The sequence below is a fragment of the Gadus morhua genome, chromosome 12 (assembly GCF_902167405.1).
Source record: "Gadus morhua chromosome 12, gadMor3.0, whole genome shotgun sequence".
Classification (NCBI taxonomy): domain Eukaryota; kingdom Metazoa; phylum Chordata; class Actinopteri; order Gadiformes; family Gadidae; genus Gadus; species Gadus morhua.
Genome location: NC_044059.1, coordinates 25,257,954 through 25,277,432, shown reverse-complemented (window position 1 = coordinate 25,277,432; position 19,479 = coordinate 25,257,954). Strand labels below are relative to the sequence as shown.

At 41.7% G+C, this 19,479-nt stretch overlaps 3 protein-coding genes, 1 long non-coding RNA gene and 17 other non-coding genes across 29 annotated transcripts in view; all 21 read left to right on the top strand.

The window, feature by feature from the left end:
* Positions 1-1,964, top strand: part of osbpl9 (oxysterol binding protein-like 9) — a 29,654-nt gene extending 27,690 nt beyond the window's left edge. For all 9 annotated transcript variants that reach the window (XM_030371792.1, XM_030371786.1, XM_030371785.1 and 6 more), the window contains one exon: positions 43-1,964. In XM_030371792.1, coding sequence (XP_030227652.1) covers positions 43-117 — 75 coding nt within the window. In that variant the 3' untranslated portion in view covers positions 118-1,964. The remainder of the gene's footprint in view (positions 1-42) is intronic.
* Positions 1,965-2,597: 633 nt separating this feature from the next.
* Positions 2,598-8,370, top strand: LOC115555120 (uncharacterized). The gene is made up of 21 exons (XR_003978820.1): positions 2,598-2,622; positions 3,024-3,065; positions 3,273-3,339; positions 3,520-3,567; positions 4,078-4,119; positions 4,327-4,393; positions 4,574-4,621; positions 4,788-4,839; positions 5,037-5,077; positions 5,259-5,320; positions 5,509-5,546; positions 5,734-5,787; positions 5,973-6,021; positions 6,201-6,251; positions 6,431-6,481; positions 6,664-6,701; positions 6,887-6,938; positions 7,129-7,180; positions 7,426-7,455; positions 7,624-7,647; positions 7,832-8,370. It is a non-coding gene; the product is annotated as an uncharacterized LOC115555120 (long non-coding RNA).
* LOC115556442 (small nucleolar RNA SNORD74) lies at positions 2,854-2,947 on the top strand. The gene has a single exon (XR_003979020.1). It is a non-coding gene; the product is annotated as a small nucleolar RNA SNORD74 (small nucleolar RNA).
* LOC115556443 (small nucleolar RNA SNORD74) lies at positions 3,131-3,204 on the top strand. The gene has a single exon (XR_003979021.1). It is a non-coding gene; the product is annotated as a small nucleolar RNA SNORD74 (small nucleolar RNA).
* On the top strand, positions 3,385-3,458 carry LOC115556439 (small nucleolar RNA SNORD74). The gene has a single exon (XR_003979017.1). It is a non-coding gene; the product is annotated as a small nucleolar RNA SNORD74 (small nucleolar RNA).
* On the top strand, positions 3,603-3,667 carry LOC115556456 (small nucleolar RNA SNORD75). Its single transcript, XR_003979033.1, has one exon. It is a non-coding gene; the product is annotated as a small nucleolar RNA SNORD75 (small nucleolar RNA).
* Positions 3,911-3,993, top strand: LOC115556441 (small nucleolar RNA SNORD74). Its single transcript, XR_003979019.1, has one exon. It is a non-coding gene; the product is annotated as a small nucleolar RNA SNORD74 (small nucleolar RNA).
* On the top strand, positions 4,185-4,258 carry LOC115556444 (small nucleolar RNA SNORD74). Its single transcript, XR_003979022.1, has one exon. It is a non-coding gene; the product is annotated as a small nucleolar RNA SNORD74 (small nucleolar RNA).
* LOC115556440 (small nucleolar RNA SNORD74) lies at positions 4,439-4,512 on the top strand. Its single transcript, XR_003979018.1, has one exon. It is a non-coding gene; the product is annotated as a small nucleolar RNA SNORD74 (small nucleolar RNA).
* LOC115556455 (small nucleolar RNA SNORD75) lies at positions 4,657-4,721 on the top strand. Its single transcript, XR_003979032.1, has one exon. It is a non-coding gene; the product is annotated as a small nucleolar RNA SNORD75 (small nucleolar RNA).
* Positions 5,112-5,192, top strand: LOC115556428 (small nucleolar RNA SNORD79). Its single transcript, XR_003979007.1, has one exon. It is a non-coding gene; the product is annotated as a small nucleolar RNA SNORD79 (small nucleolar RNA).
* LOC115556429 (small nucleolar RNA SNORD79) lies at positions 5,362-5,444 on the top strand. Its single transcript, XR_003979008.1, has one exon. It is a non-coding gene; the product is annotated as a small nucleolar RNA SNORD79 (small nucleolar RNA).
* Positions 5,580-5,666, top strand: LOC115556450 (small nucleolar RNA snR60/Z15/Z230/Z193/J17). The gene has a single exon (XR_003979027.1). It is a non-coding gene; the product is annotated as a small nucleolar RNA snR60/Z15/Z230/Z193/J17 (small nucleolar RNA).
* Positions 5,820-5,905, top strand: LOC115556451 (small nucleolar RNA snR60/Z15/Z230/Z193/J17). Its single transcript, XR_003979028.1, has one exon. It is a non-coding gene; the product is annotated as a small nucleolar RNA snR60/Z15/Z230/Z193/J17 (small nucleolar RNA).
* LOC115556448 (small nucleolar RNA snR60/Z15/Z230/Z193/J17) lies at positions 6,052-6,138 on the top strand. The gene has a single exon (XR_003979025.1). It is a non-coding gene; the product is annotated as a small nucleolar RNA snR60/Z15/Z230/Z193/J17 (small nucleolar RNA).
* LOC115556449 (small nucleolar RNA snR60/Z15/Z230/Z193/J17) lies at positions 6,285-6,371 on the top strand. Its single transcript, XR_003979026.1, has one exon. It is a non-coding gene; the product is annotated as a small nucleolar RNA snR60/Z15/Z230/Z193/J17 (small nucleolar RNA).
* On the top strand, positions 6,516-6,601 carry LOC115556445 (small nucleolar RNA snR60/Z15/Z230/Z193/J17). Its single transcript, XR_003979023.1, has one exon. It is a non-coding gene; the product is annotated as a small nucleolar RNA snR60/Z15/Z230/Z193/J17 (small nucleolar RNA).
* LOC115556438 (small nucleolar RNA SNORD47) lies at positions 7,689-7,763 on the top strand. The gene has a single exon (XR_003979016.1). It is a non-coding gene; the product is annotated as a small nucleolar RNA SNORD47 (small nucleolar RNA).
* LOC115556437 (small nucleolar RNA SNORD47) lies at positions 8,227-8,300 on the top strand. The gene has a single exon (XR_003979015.1). It is a non-coding gene; the product is annotated as a small nucleolar RNA SNORD47 (small nucleolar RNA).
* Positions 8,371-8,871: 501 nt separating the features above from the next.
* tor3a (torsin family 3, member A) lies at positions 8,872-12,386 on the top strand. Its single transcript, XM_030371807.1, has 6 exons — positions 8,872-9,181; positions 9,433-9,555; positions 9,914-10,179; positions 10,805-10,980; positions 11,573-11,697; positions 12,050-12,386. Exons 1-6 carry the CDS (start codon positions 9,016-9,018, stop codon positions 12,295-12,297), a joined length of 1,104 nt encoding a protein of 367 aa, XP_030227667.1. The 5' UTR covers positions 8,872-9,015; the 3' UTR covers positions 12,298-12,386.
* A 2,027-nt stretch (positions 12,387-14,413) lies between these two features.
* calr (calreticulin) lies at positions 14,414-18,959 on the top strand. The gene is made up of 9 exons (XM_030371806.1): positions 14,414-14,700; positions 15,264-15,365; positions 15,706-15,909; positions 16,193-16,287; positions 16,441-16,650; positions 16,762-16,875; positions 17,101-17,244; positions 17,455-17,547; positions 17,651-18,959. The coding sequence occupies exons 1-9, from the start codon at positions 14,607-14,609 to the stop codon at positions 17,876-17,878; spliced, it is 1,284 nt and encodes a 427-aa protein (XP_030227666.1). The 5' UTR covers positions 14,414-14,606; the 3' UTR covers positions 17,879-18,959.
* The last annotated feature ends 520 nt before the right edge of the window (positions 18,960-19,479 follow it).

The window sequence follows — 19,479 nt, the reverse complement described above, 5'->3', positions numbered from 1 at the left end:
AGTCTACACCAATGGTATTGACCGTGTTCCGTCTCTCTCCAGTTGTTCCACGAAGACGGCGAGTGCTGGGTCTACGACGAGCCGCTACTAAAGAGGATAGCTCAACCACGGCCCTGAGACGACCCCTCTCCCATCCACACACATGCACACACACAAACAGCCAAACAACACACACACACACACACACACGTCACACAACACGGGAGTCTTCATAAGAACTCATTTGCACATGACCTATTTTCCAAGCCTTCGAAATGACTTCAATGATTGAATATGTACACAGCTTTGCGTTTGATGATGAACCAATGTTGGATGAAGTCAGTCGGGGAGCAAAATGAAAAAAAAAAATAAGACTAAACCATGCAGCACAGTGCAAGGGACACAGGACTTTATGCACATCCGTTCTTTGCAACAACTCTTGTCTATATGGACTTCACAATCAAGCCTGTCCCCGATCCCGGGCAAGGGGTGACGACGATGAGTAGGAGGAGGAAGAGGAGCAGAAGGAGTGATGGTGATTGCGATCGTGGTGGTGAGGATGGGTGTGGTGGAGGAGGGTTAATGCGTCTGTTGATGGTGTTAAAGTGAAACGAACCTCAACAGAAACAATACGGCATACTACATCTCAGGGAAACCGCTGAGGGAGGAGCGAGGGTCCCCTCCCATCACCCACAGACCGGACGAGGGAAGGACCTCACGACGACGGAAGAGAGGACATCTTGGCTTGGCTACATACAACTAGTGACAACTGTTGTTTATATATAGATATACATATGGTGGATATATAAATATATATATATATAGATATATACTTTTTTTTATTTGTTTGCGCTCTTTATTTTTTTTCCCATTCTGGCAATAGTTTAAATATTTGAGGGTAAGAACTTTTAAAGGCTTCACATGTTAAGTATTCATTCCATTTGCGCCATTGGACATCTCAATGCCTCCTTTAACTGAGCTGACGCGCTTGTGGGCGGAAGCAAGACCGACAAGCGTGCTAGCATCTACACACATTTAGACTATGATAGTGGTATTGGTTATTTTTTTATAACATAAGTGGTATGGCTTCACAATGCCGAGAACGAATCTTAGCACTCATTGGCTCTCGGCGTGGAACTAGGCTGTTAAGTTAAAGGTTTAACTCCACCTTCCTCTGGAAAAGGAACTCGTCTGGAATTACTTATTTCTTTTGTGCAAGCATTTATGAACAAATGAATGTTGACCTGTTTTTTCGGTGTCCGGATAATTGTAAGGCTTGGTGACGGGGTTGCGGGAAGCAAGGATGCGCCAAGAGATTCCTGTTCGTTCGGCACATCTTCTCTCCTAGGCATCTCCATGACGGAAGTCATAGTTGGCGACTGACATGGTGGCAACGTGTTTTTAAGAGTTTGGGAAAGAGGCTACATCGAACCAATGGTTGAGTTCTGATACTTTTTCATAGAGGGCTACTCAAGTCTAAGTTGTGTGCTTGAATTTAAACTTACGTCCAATGTTTTTAAATATGGGAACCATACTGGTCAAAATATAGATTACTTTCCAACTATGCTGGTTTCATCCATATTCTCATTCACAAAGGCATATTACACCGAACCTGCTGAAATCAAGTGTTGAATAAGATTGTGTTTCTCGCCATCGATATATTAGCCAATATGGAAGAAGCCTTGTGGAAAAACATTTTCACATAAAAATGCATATTTGTTTCATTATAATTTTAAGATTTTTTTCATCTAGAATAACAAATTAAAAGTTGCAGTTTAATAAAACTAAAAGCCAGTTTTCATTGTTTGTCTTTTACATTGAAATTGAATTGAGGCCTTGTTATTCCATTTCATAATCACCAAGCGTTTCTTCATAGAAAGCCATCAGACCATGTATTTTTTATTTCATTCTTATCATGAGCAATGATTGTATCTGATTTTCAAGTTTATTGATGCATAATATTAAATCTTCATGAGTGAACTGAATTACTTTGTAATAATCATTTGATGTATGCTTCACTCTTATACATTTTCTAAAGCTATGGTCACATAACACAAGACTTCCAGCTAAGTTGATCATTCGAGTTTTGGTAATCATGTGTATTAGACTAGTCCAAAGTACAGAGTAGACGGAGTGAGCTAGTGTGAATGAGGTGATTGTCTGTTAAACTAATGTTCGACTTATGGAAATGAGCAGGCTGATAAAACATAATACAATGTGCTGCTTTTGAATTCAGATAGTAATTCCCTGAATGAAGTTGTCACATATTAAGGGGCACTGTTTGATGACCAACGCAGTAATCATTATTCAGAAATAGAAAACATACAAGATCATCAAATTCGACCAACAATAGCATATTATCCATAGGCATTCATATGAAAAACCTGGTTAATCAAAAATAGTCAAAGTATTAATATTTGTTGTTTAGTTGAGGTTGGGCAGCTTAGAGTGCTCCATTTAGAAGTAGCTCACAATATCTACACAAAATAATAATTATTTATTCTACTGTGACTAGTCGGTCAGTCAGCCAGAAGGGGAGCCAGTTACTGACACTGTCACATACTGTTACCCATAATCCTCAGCGGCTCCCTATATAAAGGACTTCCACCCTTCCTTGAGTCTCGAGTTCCCCATTGACATCCTGTGAGTAGGTGCGCCTCTAAATGATCTCAAAAATAATTAGTTACTGCTATTTTAACTTAAGTAAATATGTCTGACTGTATTGTTGTTTAATGTCGGTAGTACTTCTATGCTATTCTGTTCATGGAATTATTGCCTGATGTTTACGTTTAGTTCATGAAAATCCCAGGCCTCAATCAGCCACGTGTCTCAGTTTCAAATGGCTGCAGTACCGATGACTATGGTTGCTACTTACCCATGCACTAATGATGATATAAATGTTGGTAGGGACATCTGAGTTTTCATTGAGGATATACCAACTTTTCTTCTTCTTGTCTGATCACATGGGATTAACGCTCAATGTATTTCTTTCTCATGGTGAGACATCGGCCATAACTAACTACTGCGTGTCTTATTCCCTGCAGTGCCGCCATGATGTCGGCAATGACTCCGTTTTCAGTCACTAGGTAAGGGTTCTCGTCTCAACTACTATAAAATACTTGGGGTGGGGGAAATACTTGAGCGGGGGAAGCTAATGATGATATGCATGTTGGTAGGGACATCTGAATTACAGTGATGAAACGCCAACCATACTGAACGTATGGGAGCAAAGCTTTTTTGTTATTTTTTTTCCCCATGCACGGTGGTCTAAATTCTAAAATGCCTTTCCTTAGGTTAACCAGCCTGTGTTGGCTTTGTGATGGGACTCGACCTTTTAATGAATCGGGTTTCAGTCACTAGGTAAGGTTTCTTGCCTGTACTATAATAACATACTTTGGAGTGGAGCTAATGATGATATACATGTTGGTAGGGACATCTGAATTACTGTGATGAAACGCCAACCACACTGAACGCATTGGAGCCAAGCTTTTTATTTATTTCTAGTCCATGCAGTTATCTAATCTCTGAATTTTCTTTTAGGTAACGTGGCTGCCTTGTATTTGTGCTGGAAATGACATTTTCAATCGGGTAAGTTTCTCAACTGCTTATCCAACAGTATTTCAAGTCGAGGATGATTATGTAAGAGTAGTGGACAGAAGTGATTTCTGATTAAACTTACGCTGAGACTTGTTCATCTGGCTTTTCTGCATCTTGGGTGACTGTGACTCGGTACTAACGTCTGATTGTTCTACAGGAAACCTACTGAACACATGGTAGCAAATTTGCTTCGAGTTTTGCTTACTTCTATGCTATTCTGTTCATGGAATTATTGCCTGATGTTTACGTTTAGTTCATGAAAATCCCAGGCCTCAATCAGCCACGTGTCTCAGTTTCAAATGGCTGCAGTACCGATGACTATGGTTGCTACTTAACCATGCACTAATGATGATATAAATGTTGGTAGGGACATCTGAGTTTTCATTGAGGAAATACCAACTTTTCTTCTTGTCTGATCACATGGGATTAACGCTCAATGTATTTCTTTCTCATGGTGAGACATCGGCCATAACTAACTACTGCGTGTCTTATTCCCTGCAGTGCCGCCATGATGTCGGCAATGACTCCGTTTTCAGTCACTAGGTAAGGGTTCTCGTCTCAACTACTATAAAATACTTGGGGTGGGGGAAATACTTGAGCGGGGGAAGCTAATGATGATATGCATGTTGGTAGGGACATCTGAATTACAGTGATGAAACGCCAACCAAACTGAACGTATGGGAGCAAAGCTTTTTTGTTATTTTTTTTCCCCATGCACGGTGGTCTAAATTCTAAAATGCCTTTCCTTAGGTTAACCAGCCTGTGTTGGCTTTGTGATGGGACTCGACCTTTTAATGAATCGGGTTTCAGTCACTAGGTAAGGTTTCTTGCCTGTACTATAATAACATACTTTGGAGTGGAGCTAATGATGATATACATGTTGGTAGGGACATCTGAATTACTGTGATGAAACGCCAACCATACTGAACGCATTGGAGCCAAGCTTTTTATTTATTTCTAGTCCATGCAGTTATCTAATCTCTGAATTTTCTTTTAGGTAACGTGGCTGCCTTGTATTTGTGCTGGAAATGACATTTTCAATCGGGTAAGTTTCTCAACTGCTTATCCAACAGTATTTCAAGTCGAGGATGATTATGTAAGAGTAGTGGACAGAAGTGATTTCTGATTAAACTTACGCTGAGACTTGTTCATCTGGCTTTTCTGCATCTTGGGTGACTGTGACTCGGTACTAACGTCTGATTGTTCTACAGGAAACCTACTGAACACATGGTAGCAAATTTGCTTCGAGTTTTGCTTAGTGAGGTAAGTTTCTGTTGGCATTACACTCGCACCATAAAATTCTTCCCTTCTCATGCTACAATGATGACCACATTTGCTACTCTTGACAAAATTGGATGACGAATCCGCAACCACCAATTGCATTTTCTGAGGCATTGAGAACTTTTTGGTTATGGTTTTTGGACAGAGTATAGATGATTCATGCTGTCATTTCTTTACAGGTGCTGACTAACTTGAAGATCGAGTGATGCTACCTCTCCAGGTCAGGTGACTTCCTAACCATTTCTCATGTTGTTAATTGCATGTGATGCAATGTTGAAAAACATTGGGAATCTCTCTGAATAAGGATGATGGACAACTTTTTTACTGATGCAATGGCTTGTAGAAATACTTGAGTCAAACATTTGTTACTCAAATCTAATCTAGTAATCTCATGTTTACAGATGCTGATAGTTATCCAGATGACATGATCGACATCCAGATGACTTGATCGACTCCAAGAATGGTAACTTGTCTAAACCCGATGCTCTAATAATGTAAACCTCAAACTATAAGTGATGTCAATGTTTGATAAACATTGGGAATCTCTCTGATTAACAATGACGGATAACTTTATTGCTGATGCAGTGCCAGCCAATATTGCTGTCCTCCACAAGTCTTGGCCCTTTATAACTGACTTTAATGAATTTACAGGTGCTCATCGTGTACCATCCATCCCCGGATCGTTGATGGTAAGTTTCAGTCCTGGTGGAACATGGGTTAACTTTACTAAAATGATGAGATTATAGTTCAGCTGAATAATCATGTTGAAACGGGGATCATTTGTCTTTCGCCCCTATCTGATGTGTACGGTCAAGCAGCATGCCTGATCAGCTTGATATGGGAGGTGCTCTAACTAATGTTCCTGCTTTTCCTCAGGATCGGAAGTGGCAGATGCCTCCCTGAAGTGCAGTCTCCCAATAAACTAGAAAGGTGAGATTTGTGATTTGTAGATTGAAATCTGTCCGGCTACAATGATGAGATTATAGTTCAGCTGAATAACCATGTTGAAACGGGGATCATTTGTCTTTCGCCCCTATCTGAGTTCATCTTGTAGCTAGGTTTAATTTGTCTCACTGGAAGACGTTTGTTAAAGTTGCCTCTGCCTGCCTTTTCAGCCTCGGGATGTGCTTCGCATTGCTTATCGCAAGGCGATGGGACTACTTGGTAAGTTTCTTTCTTTGACGGTTTCTGTATGCTAATACAATGATGAGATTATAGTTCAGCTGAATAACCATGTTGAAACGGGGATCATTTGTCTTTCGCCCCTATCTGAGTATATTTTTTAACTATATTCAGTTCATCTAATTGGAGGAAGTGGGCTAATGTTGCCTCTTTTATTTCAGACTGGAGAGATGCAGTTTACTTCTGAGCATGAGGCGGTAGCGGTCAACTTGGTAGGTTTCTTTCCTGAAGGACAGATTCAGAATGCTGATACAATGATGAGATTATAGTTCAGCTGAATAACCATGTTGAAACGGGGATCATTTGTCTTTCGCCCCTATCTGAGTATATGTTTTAACTATATTCAGTTCATCTAATTGGAAGTGGGCTAATGTTGCCTCTTTTATTTCAGACTGGAGAGATGCAGTTTACTCCTGAGCATGAGGCGGTAGCGGTCAACTTGGTAGGTTTCTTTCCTGAAGGACAGATTCAAAATTCTGATACAATGATGAGATTATAGTTCAGCTGAATAACCATGTTGAAACGGGGATCATTTGTCTTTCGCCCCTATCTGATGTATCGTCTTCCAACATCAGTTTGTTACACTCCCTGCAGCTACACATTCTAATGCCCTTCTCTTATCAGGTGGCTTGGTCTACTGCCGGTTCCAGAAAGCCTCCATGGTATGTATATTTTCCGCTCAAGATGCCCAGCAACTCGTGCTTTCTAGTAACTATCTTAACATGATGCTATTGAATCAGGTCACTGATCACATTGAGGATAAAACAATTCTGATTGAGATCTAATGCACCAAGAAAATGTACTTCTCTATCTAAAGTCCTAAACAAAGTCTACTCTTGCCTTTCAGGAGAAGATGACTTGTATCCTGCCCTTGAAAGCACCTCTAGCAATAGTAAAAGGTAAATGGTAACATGCATAAATCCACAGCACCCACTCCCTGCAGCTTTCTAGTAACCATCTTAACATGATGCTATTGAATCAGGTCACTGATCACATTGAGGATAAAACAATTCTGATTGAGTTCTAATGCACCAAGAAAGTGTACTTCTCTATCTAAAGTCCTAAACAAAGTCTACTCTTGCCTTTCAGGAGAAGATGACTTGTATCCTGCCCTTGAAAGCACCTCTAGAAATAGTAAAAGGTATATGGTAACATGCATAAATCCACAGCACCCAGGCATATAGCGCTTGCATGGGAGCCAAGTGTGTCTCACTGGCTATCATGGGCTAATGGGTTTCAAATAGTCTGGCCTTTGTGATGATAAAGGGATGCTGACATAACCGTGGAGTCTAATCTATTAGCTCTAGCTGAATGAGGTCTGAGCAACATTCTGATGACATGTCGCATCAATGCCTTGCACTCATTGTGTTTATGTTTTTGGTCTAGGATTTTGAGGAAGCGAAGGCCATGTCAAAGGTGAGTTTCCAGCATCTAAAGTGATTGGCTTTGTGGGTTCTGTGATGTCACAAATGTCTGACCTGAACATAAATGTGGACAGTCAACTTACTGAGTAACCTGCTAGTTGACACGCTTCTCCTTGACTCTAAAGTGTGCCTCACAGTTGTTTGCTTTCTTTCCTAAAAGGTGGATGCCAAATCGGATTCATTGGTGAGTTACTGATCACGATATGCACACATGTATTTATAGGCAACAAATGATGAAACTATTCTGCCAAATGATTAATATGATTATAACCCTACTGTTTCCATATTACTCTGATTGTTGCTACATTACAAACAGCCCGCTTTCCCTAGTTGGCATTGTTCTGATTATTATTCCTTTTGCCCTTCAGGTTGATTCTACTGGTGACTCAAGTCAACGCAGTGTTTCCCGTAGACCAATGTTTGGCGCAGCAGTGAAGTGCGGTTATAGTTTATACATTACGATGTTGGCCCCCCAGGCCGTGAATAGTGGATCCATTTGTCAAAAAGTTGAAAAATGTTAAACTTTTTCGGCACCGACGGATCCGTCATCCAATCAGATCGCGTGTGCAATGTCTCGGGCTCTTACGACCCCGGAAAGCTCCCCCATCGCTCGACGTCCTTTGACTGACGGCGCAGTGGGCGTGAGGCGTTACCCCGCCACACATTGTTACCTGGTCTGTGGGAAACGCTACAAAGATTCAACATGAAGTTGTGTTTAATGTGAGTATTTAATAAAGAAATGTCTCATGGGTCATCGTGATGCAACAAATGATGACAACATTCTGCCAAATGATTAATATGATTATAACCCTACCGTTCCATATAAATCTGACTGTTGCTTCGTTTAATATAAAATACAGCGTCGTTCTGGATAACCCGATGCTAATGGTGTGTGTCCTTTCTCTAGGTCAATCCATGGATGGTACACTTCATTGTTGGTGTTAGCAGCTGTTGTATATTTTATGTGACTGTCAATAAAAAAACTTTGAAGTGTCTTCTGCTTTTGCTTATTATCGTGTATGGAATGATTGTAGCTGCTCAAAGGATCATTTTAGTTTACTTAAGGGCTGGGCTTTGCAACCATTGCCTCGTAGTGCTATATGACGGCCTTTTTTTATATCAGTTTTCATGATTAGAAGTCTGCCCTGTCGATTCGACGGCAGCTCCAAGTGCGCGCCGGTTGTCTCACCGCAACGACATGGCATAAATAAAAGGGAGTATTAAACATTTTCACAGTACTGTTGTACACCTGAGCGCAAATTATCTCACTTTGGCATTATCTCACGTCTCACTTTGTGCAAAGGAACATTAAATTAGCATTGGCGTTTGGCGATCTTGGAGACGCCCTATATTGCAGCTAGTCATACGGCGCGACCGGTGTTGAAAGTCGCGTTGTATTGACTCGGTGGTCACGTGAGTTGAGCTAGCCCACCCTCTCCTCCCTGGTTCAGCTCAGATAAATTGGAGACAGGTTAAATAGGGTTTAAATGGATAAAAGAAGGCACACTGTAACCAGACTTTCTCCCCTAACGTTAAGCTTGCGCCATCACCAATGATTCTGTTTTCGTTTGTCCCATTTATTTGGGCTGTATCTGCAAAAGCAGACTTCTTTCAATTTGACAGCATCTCTAACGCTTCTACGTACTATTTCAATTATATTTATTGTAATGTATGGGACGGGGAGTGTCAGCCAAATCAAGAAGATGCTACCCAGCAAGGTAAGGAATACGATCCGTTTCAAATAATTTCATTTTTCCGGAATGACTATTTCAATCTAAATCAAATGCATATTGAGCTAACGTTTGCGGGTGTCTTCCCGGGAAGACACCGGCGTATAAGAGGTGATGTACATTCATTCAGACTATTCAGTGGGTATTGAATATCCGTCTGGATTGTGTTTCTTTAAAAGATCCATGTCACTCAGTAGCTTGGAAGCAACGCTCAACACCGCATTTTCTGTTTTGAGCAGTTCCTTCGAGGGACCTTTGGGCAGGATTTCCCCAAGAATACGTCAACGTGGTACATCAGTGGTACTGTAGCCTGGGCCAGTGCTGTGACACTGGCGACTGCAGGATCACCAACAATATGACAGGTATTGGGTTGTCAAATACTGTGTGTCATAGTTATAAAATATGTATCTTAACATTCAAACCCATACCCCGGAGGATGACAAGGATATTCTTCATTGTAAGAGGCAAACAAATTGAGTCAATTTTAATATAATTTACACCGTCAAAGCTTTTCCTAAAACATCATTCATAGACCACAGACTGGACTTAAAAGAATTGCAAAAAACTAAACTAAACATATGGCCTAAATATTTTACAAAATTACAAATATATTACAAATATGACCATTCTATATTCCCATATATGATACTTTAATATGTTCTCTTATCCGTCTCATTGAATCTGTATCATAAACGTGTGTTCTATGCTTGGCCCCTTCAGGCTTGGCCAGGGACCTGCAGATGAAGCTCCACGGGCAGCACCTGGTTCAGTCCGTGGTTCTGAAGGCCATCCAGGGCTTTATCAACAACCCAGAGTCCAACAAGCCTCTCACCCTCTCCTTCCACGGCTGGTCGGGCACGGGCAAGAACTTTGTGGCCCGGATCGTGGCTGATAACTTATACCGGGAGGGGGTGAAAAGCGAATGCGTTCGCTTGTTCATCACCCCCTTTCACTTCCCTCACGCCAGGCTGGTAGACACGTACAAGGTGAGTGAGATGGGGTCCACTTGGCACTGAGATGCAGCTGTACAGTAGCACCTTTGATCTGGTCAATACTGGGTTCAGTCTGTGGCGAGGTGCCCTGTAACCTAGTAAAAAATGGACTGATTTTTGGAACCAGGCACCCTTCCAATAGGGGTGGTAGTGTCTGGGACCTTATCAAGTTTCACAATTTGGATTTCAAAATGATGATGACCCTGGTCATCTTTACACAACCTTTTGAGTTTAATATAGAAACAGTTGCACATAGTGCATTTTAATCAATCTGCAGACGTCAATCTGCAGGCGTATTGTGTGTACTTGTACTTTTGTACTTGTTCCAGTAATAAAAGTACCTTGATTAAATTATTCATTATTATTATTATTATTATTACTATTATTATTTTGCATTAACAAATAACTGTCTTCATCTGAACTTTGTCCTGAGTCTTCCCCCTAATCTGTTAATTTTATCAAATTGACAAAGCTTTTCGCAACAGTCCCCCAAAAAAAACAAAAAAAAACAAATGTGGTTAATTTAACTTATCGTTTAACGTGGTTCAGATGGTTGTAGATGGCATCACATGTGGTTGGATCAAAAGGGGGCTGACCCATTCCCCTGCGTCCTCTCCAGGGCCAGCTCCGAGAGGCGATCCGGGACATGGTCCTAAGGTGTCCACAGACTCTCTTCATCTTTGACGAGGCGGAGAAGCTCCACCCCGGTCTCATCGACGCCATCAAGCCCTATCTGGACCACTACGACAACGTGGACGGGGTCAGCTACCGAAGAGCAGTCTTCCTCTTCCTCAGGTTAGACCAGAGACTCTTAAGATACTGCACCGTTCTTTTTCCTGCTCTGAATGTCTTAGCGGTAAGACATTCAGTAATGTTAGCGGTAAGCCTATCAGTTGATGAATCCCAAATAAATATTATATATACATATTATATATATATATATATTTCTTGAATACGATGCTCTAGCGTAGTGTTGCATGGTGTGCTACGTTGACCTCTTCCAACAACTGCTTTCATTCTCATTAGGATACTTTACACTCAAATGGAATAACACATTATCATTCATGTGTTATTCACTGCAAGTGTAATTGAATGTAAAGTAAGTGGAACTTAGAACAAAAAATATTTCTGACATGAATATTGACATTCTGTGGGCAAAATCAAAGAAAAAAGAGAGAACGTGCGTTAATGTGTCAATTTGTATTAATCGCGTAAAAATATGATTGCGTAATTAACGCGTAAAGTTGCCAAGCCCTAGTAAATACTAAGGCAAATTGGATCATCTCCCCCGTTGGTTGACTGTTACATATCTGGTACTATGTTAGCAACTAAAACACAGTCATGTAACGACCCAAATTCTGATTTGACATGCCTTCTCTCCCGGCAGTAACATCGGAGGGGCCACGATAAACGACGTAGCGTTGGACTTCTGGCACTCGGGTCAGAACAGAGAGGACATCGGCATGGAGGACCTGGAGCACCGGCTACGGGCCGAGACAGTAGACTCTCAGGGTAGGTAGAGATAAGGTTTCCCCTGGTGGGTCACGGTAGCTAGGCTCTACAAACAAACCCCATCCGTGTAGGTCCGGCTAATATCGTTGCCTGTGACATTGTTTCTGTCCCGCACTGTAGTAGAATCTGCATTAACCGTGTTTTAAATCTCATAAATATACTCGCTGATGTGTACTGAGCACATTGAATATTTATAAAGAAGCACCTTGCTTTTTCTGGGTTTCTTTTCCCCCCAAGTTTGCTTGTATATTATAATAATAATATAATATTCCTATAATAATATAGACAAAAAATGTATTACACCCATCTAGCCCGTTTTCCTGTGATAATAATGATAATATCTCTCCGACAGGTGGGTTTTCTCAGAGTGAGCTCATGTCCGGCCACCTGATAGACTTCTTCGTGCCCTTCCTGCCCCTGGAGTATCGCCACGTCAAGCTGTGTGCGCGAGACGCTTTCGCCTCACGAGGTCTGGAGCCGGAGGATGCAACGCTAGACGAGGTGGCCAAGGCCATGCTCTACGTCCCCAAAGAGGAGAGGCTGTTCTCAGCACAGGGCTGCAAATCTATACCCCAGAGGATCAACTTCTTCCTCCCATAGAGGGAGAGAGAGATGGAGAGAGATGGAGAGAGAGAGAGAGAGAGAGAGAGAGAGAGAGAGAGAGAGAGAGAGAGAGAGAGAGAGAGAGAGAGAGAGAGAGAGACCTTGAGGATGTCAGAGATCGTTTAGCCAGCATGTCTGCATATTGAGCAACAGTCGAGCTGTCATCTCTGTCTCGCAGAAAGCCCCTCCTCCACACCCACCCACTCCCCAAACCACTAATCCCCAAACCTTCACTCCTCCAGAAGCCTCCTGGTGTCTCAACGAAGGGCCGGAGAGCAGGATCATTCAGGAAAGACAGCGTCGCCCCCTGCAGACATGGACAATGTTGCTGAACAACAGGTCTTCGTGTGCAGTGTGGTTGCGTGTCGGCGGTGGCCTGTAGCAAATCTATACACAGCCGCCAAGACAGGAACAAGAATAGAAAAGGCACTGACAGGGTTATGCTGCGTTTCCACTGCAGGGTGCGGTACGGTTCGGTTCGCCTCAGTCCGGTAGGGAGGGGGCGGTATAGCCAAGCCCAGTTCCGAGGTCGCGTTTCCACCGCCGACAGTACCCTTTATGGTAGGCCGGATGTCGATCGCCGCGGCAGCTACGTAAACATTGTGACATAATAGCAGCGCGACACAGTGTAGCCTGCTCAATAAAAACTCTGCACGTCTTCCTCCCCAAGAATGCAGAGGAACGTCTCCACCTCCTTGTTCGCCCAAGCAAGCGTTTTACGCGACATGTTAATTGTAAAGAATAATACCTCGAGGGTACTGTTTGTTTGTTTTTATCCCCACGTCGCCCGGAAGTGACGATTCTGTCGACCAATCAACGGAGGGGGTGTGTAGCTCGAATACTCCGGCACCCTTTCAGGCGTCTCAGTACCCCAACGGAGGAGTACTGAAGACGAGGGCAAAACGAGTACGGCTCAGTCCGGGTCACGCCCACTTTTGGAGGTGGAAACGCAATCCGTACCGCACCTTTGCGAACCGAACCGTACCGCACCCTGCAGTGGAAACGCGCTATTACTGCCAATCGGGGAAGACAATGGAAGATGTCTATCGTTATTTTGATACGTCACACTGTATTTCTTTTCCCACACTTAGACGTATTTAAGTATTTAAGTTTACATTGGACTCAAACGCTGTTTAGTCCTTGCCCGTCAGGATTTGCATGTTTTATATTGATTGTCTATGTGCTAACAACCCTATTTGGAGCTACCAATACATTTGCTTTTAATGTTACCTTCCATAATGGGTTTCCTTTCATCACAAGCATTTTGTGTTGCATATTTCAGTTGTGTATTAGACGGTTTGTTGGTTAATATAATGAATGGATCTAGGATGTATTGTGTGATACAAAGTTACATGGCCTGTCGGACATGACATTCTTACTCTTGAGAAAAAAGAAAAGATCTATATGGAAATCATCCTGTTGTTGTGTGTTCTTTCAATGGATTTGAATGATTGCCCAACAGGACTGCACAGGGATATTTGCCTGTTCCTTAGGTCTTGTAAGGGCTTGGAGTGAATTGAGTTGATAAATAAAATTAGCCTACTTCCCTCCAGGAAACTATTAGAGCAGCAACAGTGATTTAACCAGATCAGCATTTATTTACGCAACTAATTGTCCGAGAGTCAGTAAGTATACCACTTTATATGCACTAATTGTATTTTGTATTGATTTTTTTTTATCAAAAATGATCGGAACCTACTGGGTATTGCCTGCTGTGTCAGTATACATCGAAAGCTAAATCCTCGTATTCTCTGTATATAACAGCTTAAAATCATTCAGTTTAATACGGTCCACGTTTTTATTGACCGCACCGTTCTTATCTCACTCAATATACACAAATCAGGCACGCATGACTATATGGCCATGCATAACCCCTGCAAGATGCTATTATTTTTATAAAATGTAATTCGGATGGATGGCCTCTGCCTGCCATACTTGGTAAGATGTTTACTACAATCCAATAAACGCTCACATTGAATAGATGGGCAGCGCAACATCCTTTCCAGGGGGCGTATCAAGCAAACGCGTGGTCTGCACTCATTGGCCACAACAATAGACTATTCATTTTTTAATCAATTCGATTGGCTGTAGAGCGCTGCGTTTCCTGATCAAGCCACTGACCAATAGAATTCAGACATTTGTGCTGAGCCGAAAGGAGAGCGCTTGCGAACCGACAGCGGCTTTGCAGCACTCAATTGTCATTCTAGGTGAGACTGGATTGAGGGAAAAGCGTGTTGCACTGTTGATTTTTCCCCGTTAAATTATCTTATTTATTTATTTTGCATTGAAAGGATTAAGCTTTCAGAATGACCGCGTTGTCGGTGTTTTTATTGGCCGTATCGGTCGCCTCTGTTCTGGCAGAGTCTAATGTATATTTTCGGGAGCAATTTGAGGATGGAGGTAAGAAACTACATGCAGCCATCTTATGATTTTTCTTAATGTGTTTTTTAAGTATTCTTTATTGTCATGCTTGGCCTCTCACTAGCATTTACACCGCCTTCAAATATAACCAACTGAACACCGTTTCATACTGTTTTGGTTTGTGACTGCCCAACGCATAGAGGATGCTTTTATTAAAATGACAACTTAATTTATTTATTCTGTAGTTTGATGCATTGTGTGAAGAGTGATGCACTCAAGTGTCGCCATCACCAGCATCATCTATATCCTATTTCCTAGACACTTCTCAGTACTCTCATCGTCTGGCCCCTTCTGTCTCCCCATCCCCCTACTGCAACACCTCCCTTGGTCATTCACAGTGTCATCCAGTTGGCTTGGCCCTCCAGAACTATCTGAAGACCGTATACGTTTTGTGAACGTCAAGACAACACCGCCTTTACCGTTAAATACCTTAAATGTCTTCAGACAGATGAATTTAACCTGTAGTTGCTAAATGGGAAAATTAGGAGACGGTCATGTTTGTCCTCGAATTAATGTCTGTGGTTAACGAACACTGTTTGCAGATGCCTGGACCAGCCGCTGGGTGGAATCCAAACACAAGTCGGATTATGGCAAGTTTGTCCTGTCTGCAGGGAAGTTCCATGGTGATGCAGAGAAAGACATGGGTAATTTCTCTTTTCTGTATTGCTCTAAATTGTTGGTTATTCTTCACGAAACAATGGTCTGTCTGTGCTGGTGGGTGGTTGTGTGCTCACAGGGGTGCTAAACATGCATGCACGTGTGTGGATATGTTATCCATTCAGTATATGTCTAATGTCTGTTCGATTTAATTGCCTTCTATTGAAACCTTAGTTTTGCAAGACGTATTCAATTGTTAATGAATTATGTTTGCTATATTGCACATTAATAAACATATGTAATATACGATAATAGCAACAGTGTTGCTATCGTAGCCAGCGGTGGTGATTTGATATTAAACCCACCAACTTCAATGTGTCTCTGCAGGAGTTCAAACCAGTCAGGATGCCCGCTTCTACTCCATGTCATCCCGCTTCGACGACTTCAGCAACCAAGGCCAACCCCTTGTCATCCAGTTCACCGTCAAACACGAGCAGAGCATCGACTGTGGAGGAGGTTACATCAAGCTGTTCCCATCCGGCCTCAGTCAGGAGGAACTGCACGGAGACTCCGTCTACAACATCATGTTTGGTCAGTGAGACTAAAGGTGTCCTTCTAGAGTGCTCTCTAACATCCCTGGACCCAAATGGGCTTTCACTAGATCTGACTCGGAAGAAGTTATGTTTATTTGATCTTTTTCATTTATCTAATTATATAGATGCTTTAGGAATGCCTACCTTTTAGAATACTTTCTTTTTTTTCTGCATCATGAGCTGATTTTGGTATTTTAGCAATACGTTTTATCCGTTCACCACTTCGGTCACATTTTGCTGAGGTATTGTGGGAATCGTTTCTCAACGTTTTTAAATCGTAGGTCCTGACATCTGTGGCCCTGGCACCAAAAAAGTCCACGTGATCTTCAACTACAAAGGCAAGAACCATCTGATCAATAAGGACATTCGCTGCAAGGTGAGGATGGCATTCAACAAGGCTACTGACTCATGAATGGTGTATAAAGGGTTGTACATAATCACCATTCACAAGCAGTCGAGAAAATGAAAGTACATGTATTTTACGATGGCCGAAAGCATCTTAACATTTATTTCCCGTGATCTCTTGCAGGATGACGAGTTCACTCACCTGTACACCTTGATCGTCAACCCCGACAACACGTATGAGGTGAAGATAGACAACAAGAAGGTGGAGTCTGGCAGCTTGGAGGACGACTGGGACGTCCTTCCCCCCAAGAAAGTCAAGGACCCCGAGGCCAAGAAGCCAGAGGACTGGGACGAGAAGGAGACCGTTCCCGACCCTGAAGATAAGAAACCCGAGGTACGGTTCTCAACCCTGTAGTGTAGGTCATTCAGCAGATTCTATACACCTGGCCTGTGTTGCTGGTGCCTCCATGCTCAAAAGTGTTTGATTTTCTTTGTACCTTGGCAGGAATGGGACAAGCCTGAAAACATCCCAGACCCTGACGCCAAGAAGCCTGAGGATTGGGACGATGAGATGGACGGAGAGTGGGAGCCTCCCATGGTGACCAACCCGGACTACAAGGTAATAACTATACAATCGTTATAATGGATTGTAACGACCATGATATATGTAAAGCACCAATTATATATAATTTGAAGATAGTTATAGGATTTGGAAGTATTGTCTCTTGATAGAATCCTAGGATCCTAATGGGGTTGGTGTTTCGCAGTAGGTGGAAGAACCTACTGAATGCACGGCAGAACAGCCTGATGTTAACCTGTGCGTTTTTCTGGGGCTCTTCTTTAGGGAGAGTGGAAGCCTAGGGAGATCGACAACCCGGCTTACAAGGGCAAGTGGGTCCACCCCGAGATCGACAACCCGGAGTACACCGCTGATCCCGAGATCTACAAATACGACAGCATCGGGGTGATGGGGCTCGACCTCTGGCAGGTAACATGAAACACTGGGCACTTGGCAAAGAGTCCCAAAAGGAATCTCCTACATTTCTTACCCCGCGTCTTAGCTTACATAGCCAACAATATTGCTGGCAAAAAATATTAAGAAAAAAAGGCAAAGTGTGCTAGGCCAGATTTTTCATTATCAGTAGCAGGTCTGGCAAAATATGTGTATTACATGTTGTTCCCCATTCTCTTTATGCAGGTCAAGTCTGGTACCATCTTTGACAATTTCCTGATCACCAACGACCCAAATCTGGCAGAGGAAATCGGCAATGACACATGGGGTCAAACCAAGGTGGGTAACAAACACATTTTGCAGACAATAGTCTGATGCTGTTACCTATTGGACTTATTTAATATTCCTCCAAGCTAACTGTATGATATTCGTGCCCATGAAGGACCCAGAGAAGAAGATGAAGGACAGCCAGGAAGATGAGGAAAGAAAGAAGCGTGAGGAGGACGACCAGGGGAGGAAAGAGGAACCAAAGGAAGAGGGGGAAGAGGAAGTAAAGCAGGAAGAGGATGAGGAGGACGAGGAGGACGAAGAAGAAGAGGAGGAGGATCTCGAGGAGGAGGAGGAAGAAGAAGAAGAAGGCACAGATTCCCAACTCAAGGATGAGTTATAAACCATTTTGCCAGAACTTTCTTGAAGGAAACAGGGCTATCTAGGCCAGGGGCCGGGCTGGATACACTTGGTTGGACCCTCATGACCACTTAACCAGGGATGGAGATTTGGCGGGGTGGGACTACTTTTATTTTGTTTACAGGGTGAACGCAGTAGAATTTGGGGTCTGAGGCGGGTAGCTAATTTTATGTTTCTATGACGTGATTGAGAAGATGGTCATAATAATGCTTAGAAGGAGATCATCAACTTGAACACTTCAAAGACAAAAGTCCACACAGCTGTTTTTGCCAGTAAACTGTAAATGTAATCTGTAATTCATGTTCTGCACTTAGTTGAATTTCTATCAAATATATTTTGTCGTTATTCATTTGTTGCAGGAAATCGTATGTTTGCGTTGTGCGTTTGTGTTGTGACCTACGCCGAGAAAAAGTTTTGTGTTTCCAATGTGTTTGTTTTTACTGTCTTTATTTAACCTGTATCATGTTTTGTTGTCACGTCGAGCCTATCGTGTCTCCAGGGGACTTCTACTCAGACGCCATCCACACTATCGCATCATACTTCCATTCTGACACTTTACGCACCGTCAACTTCAGGGCACTGTCATGAATATATTTGGACAAGTCCTCATATGCGTGTGTTTGTTCAAAGCATAACACTCATAGGATGGAGTAATGGCAGTCTTTAAGGTAGAATATTATATATTATACATATATTAATATGTATGTTTTTTTTACTGTATAGTAACAAGTAGCATTCTTTTGTTTTTTATTCAGACCGTTCCTCAGTCCTTAGTAAAATAGACATTTACTGTAGATTCAGCATATTTTTAACACTGCATTGACATTACAAAATTGCTTCTTTCCATTGGTGTTTAAGTGAGGATACTTATGGTCTCGCCTAGTGATCGCTCTATCATTTCTGCACTGTTGTACCCTTACAAGCTGTCACATGTTAAGAGCTAGTCCTTTTGTAGATACTTTTTTTTTTTTACTAATTCTGACAAGGGGAGTGGAAGAATGTTATTTTCTTGTGTAACATAGGAGTTCTGTTCTGACCAATTAATAAAATGAGAGGAAACAAGTAATGCTTTTTGATTTTAAAGTGGGTCTATTTTATATAATTATTATCATTGCCAAATATTATTATTATTCATTATATATATATATATATTATATATATAGGCCTATATATGTACATATATATATATATATATATATATATATATATATATATATATATATATATATATATATATATATATATATATATATATATATATATATATATATATATATATATATATATATATATATATATATATATATATATGTGTGTCTGCAGGCAAAGGCCCTGATTAATCATTTATACTAATCATCGGTATAAGTAGGCCTACATTTGTGCAAGAATTACCCCTGGATATTAAGTATGCCTGCACTGCAAATTGCTAAATATTTTTGATGTGTTCTTTCGTTTAGAAAATCATATGCCTATGACATGATGATACACTATTAGTAACAATCTTTCAGCATTGTGTTATTATAGTGAAAATAGTATTTTAACAAACAACATTGTAGGAACATTTCCACGAAGATGTGTCTGCAT

Excerpts from the sequence above, each read along its gene's own strand:
- tor3a (XM_030371807.1), top strand. The coding sequence starts at position 9,016 with ATGATTCTGTTTTCGTTTGTCCCATTTATTTGGGCTGTATCTGCAAAA. Across the intron at positions 9,556-9,913 it reads GATCACCAACAATATGACAG|GCTTGGCCAGGGACCTGCAG; the intron begins GTATTGGGTTGT and ends TGGCCCCTTCAG. Across the intron at positions 10,981-11,572 it reads GCAGTCTTCCTCTTCCTCAG|TAACATCGGAGGGGCCACGA; the intron begins GTTAGACCAGAG and ends CTCTCCCGGCAG.
- calr (XM_030371806.1), top strand. The coding sequence starts at position 14,607 with ATGACCGCGTTGTCGGTGTTTTTATTGGCCGTATCGGTCGCCTCTGTT. Across the intron at positions 14,701-15,263 it reads GGAGCAATTTGAGGATGGAG|ATGCCTGGACCAGCCGCTGG; the intron begins GTAAGAAACTAC and ends CACTGTTTGCAG. Across the intron at positions 17,245-17,454 it reads TGGGGCTCGACCTCTGGCAG|GTCAAGTCTGGTACCATCTT; the intron begins GTAACATGAAAC and ends CTCTTTATGCAG.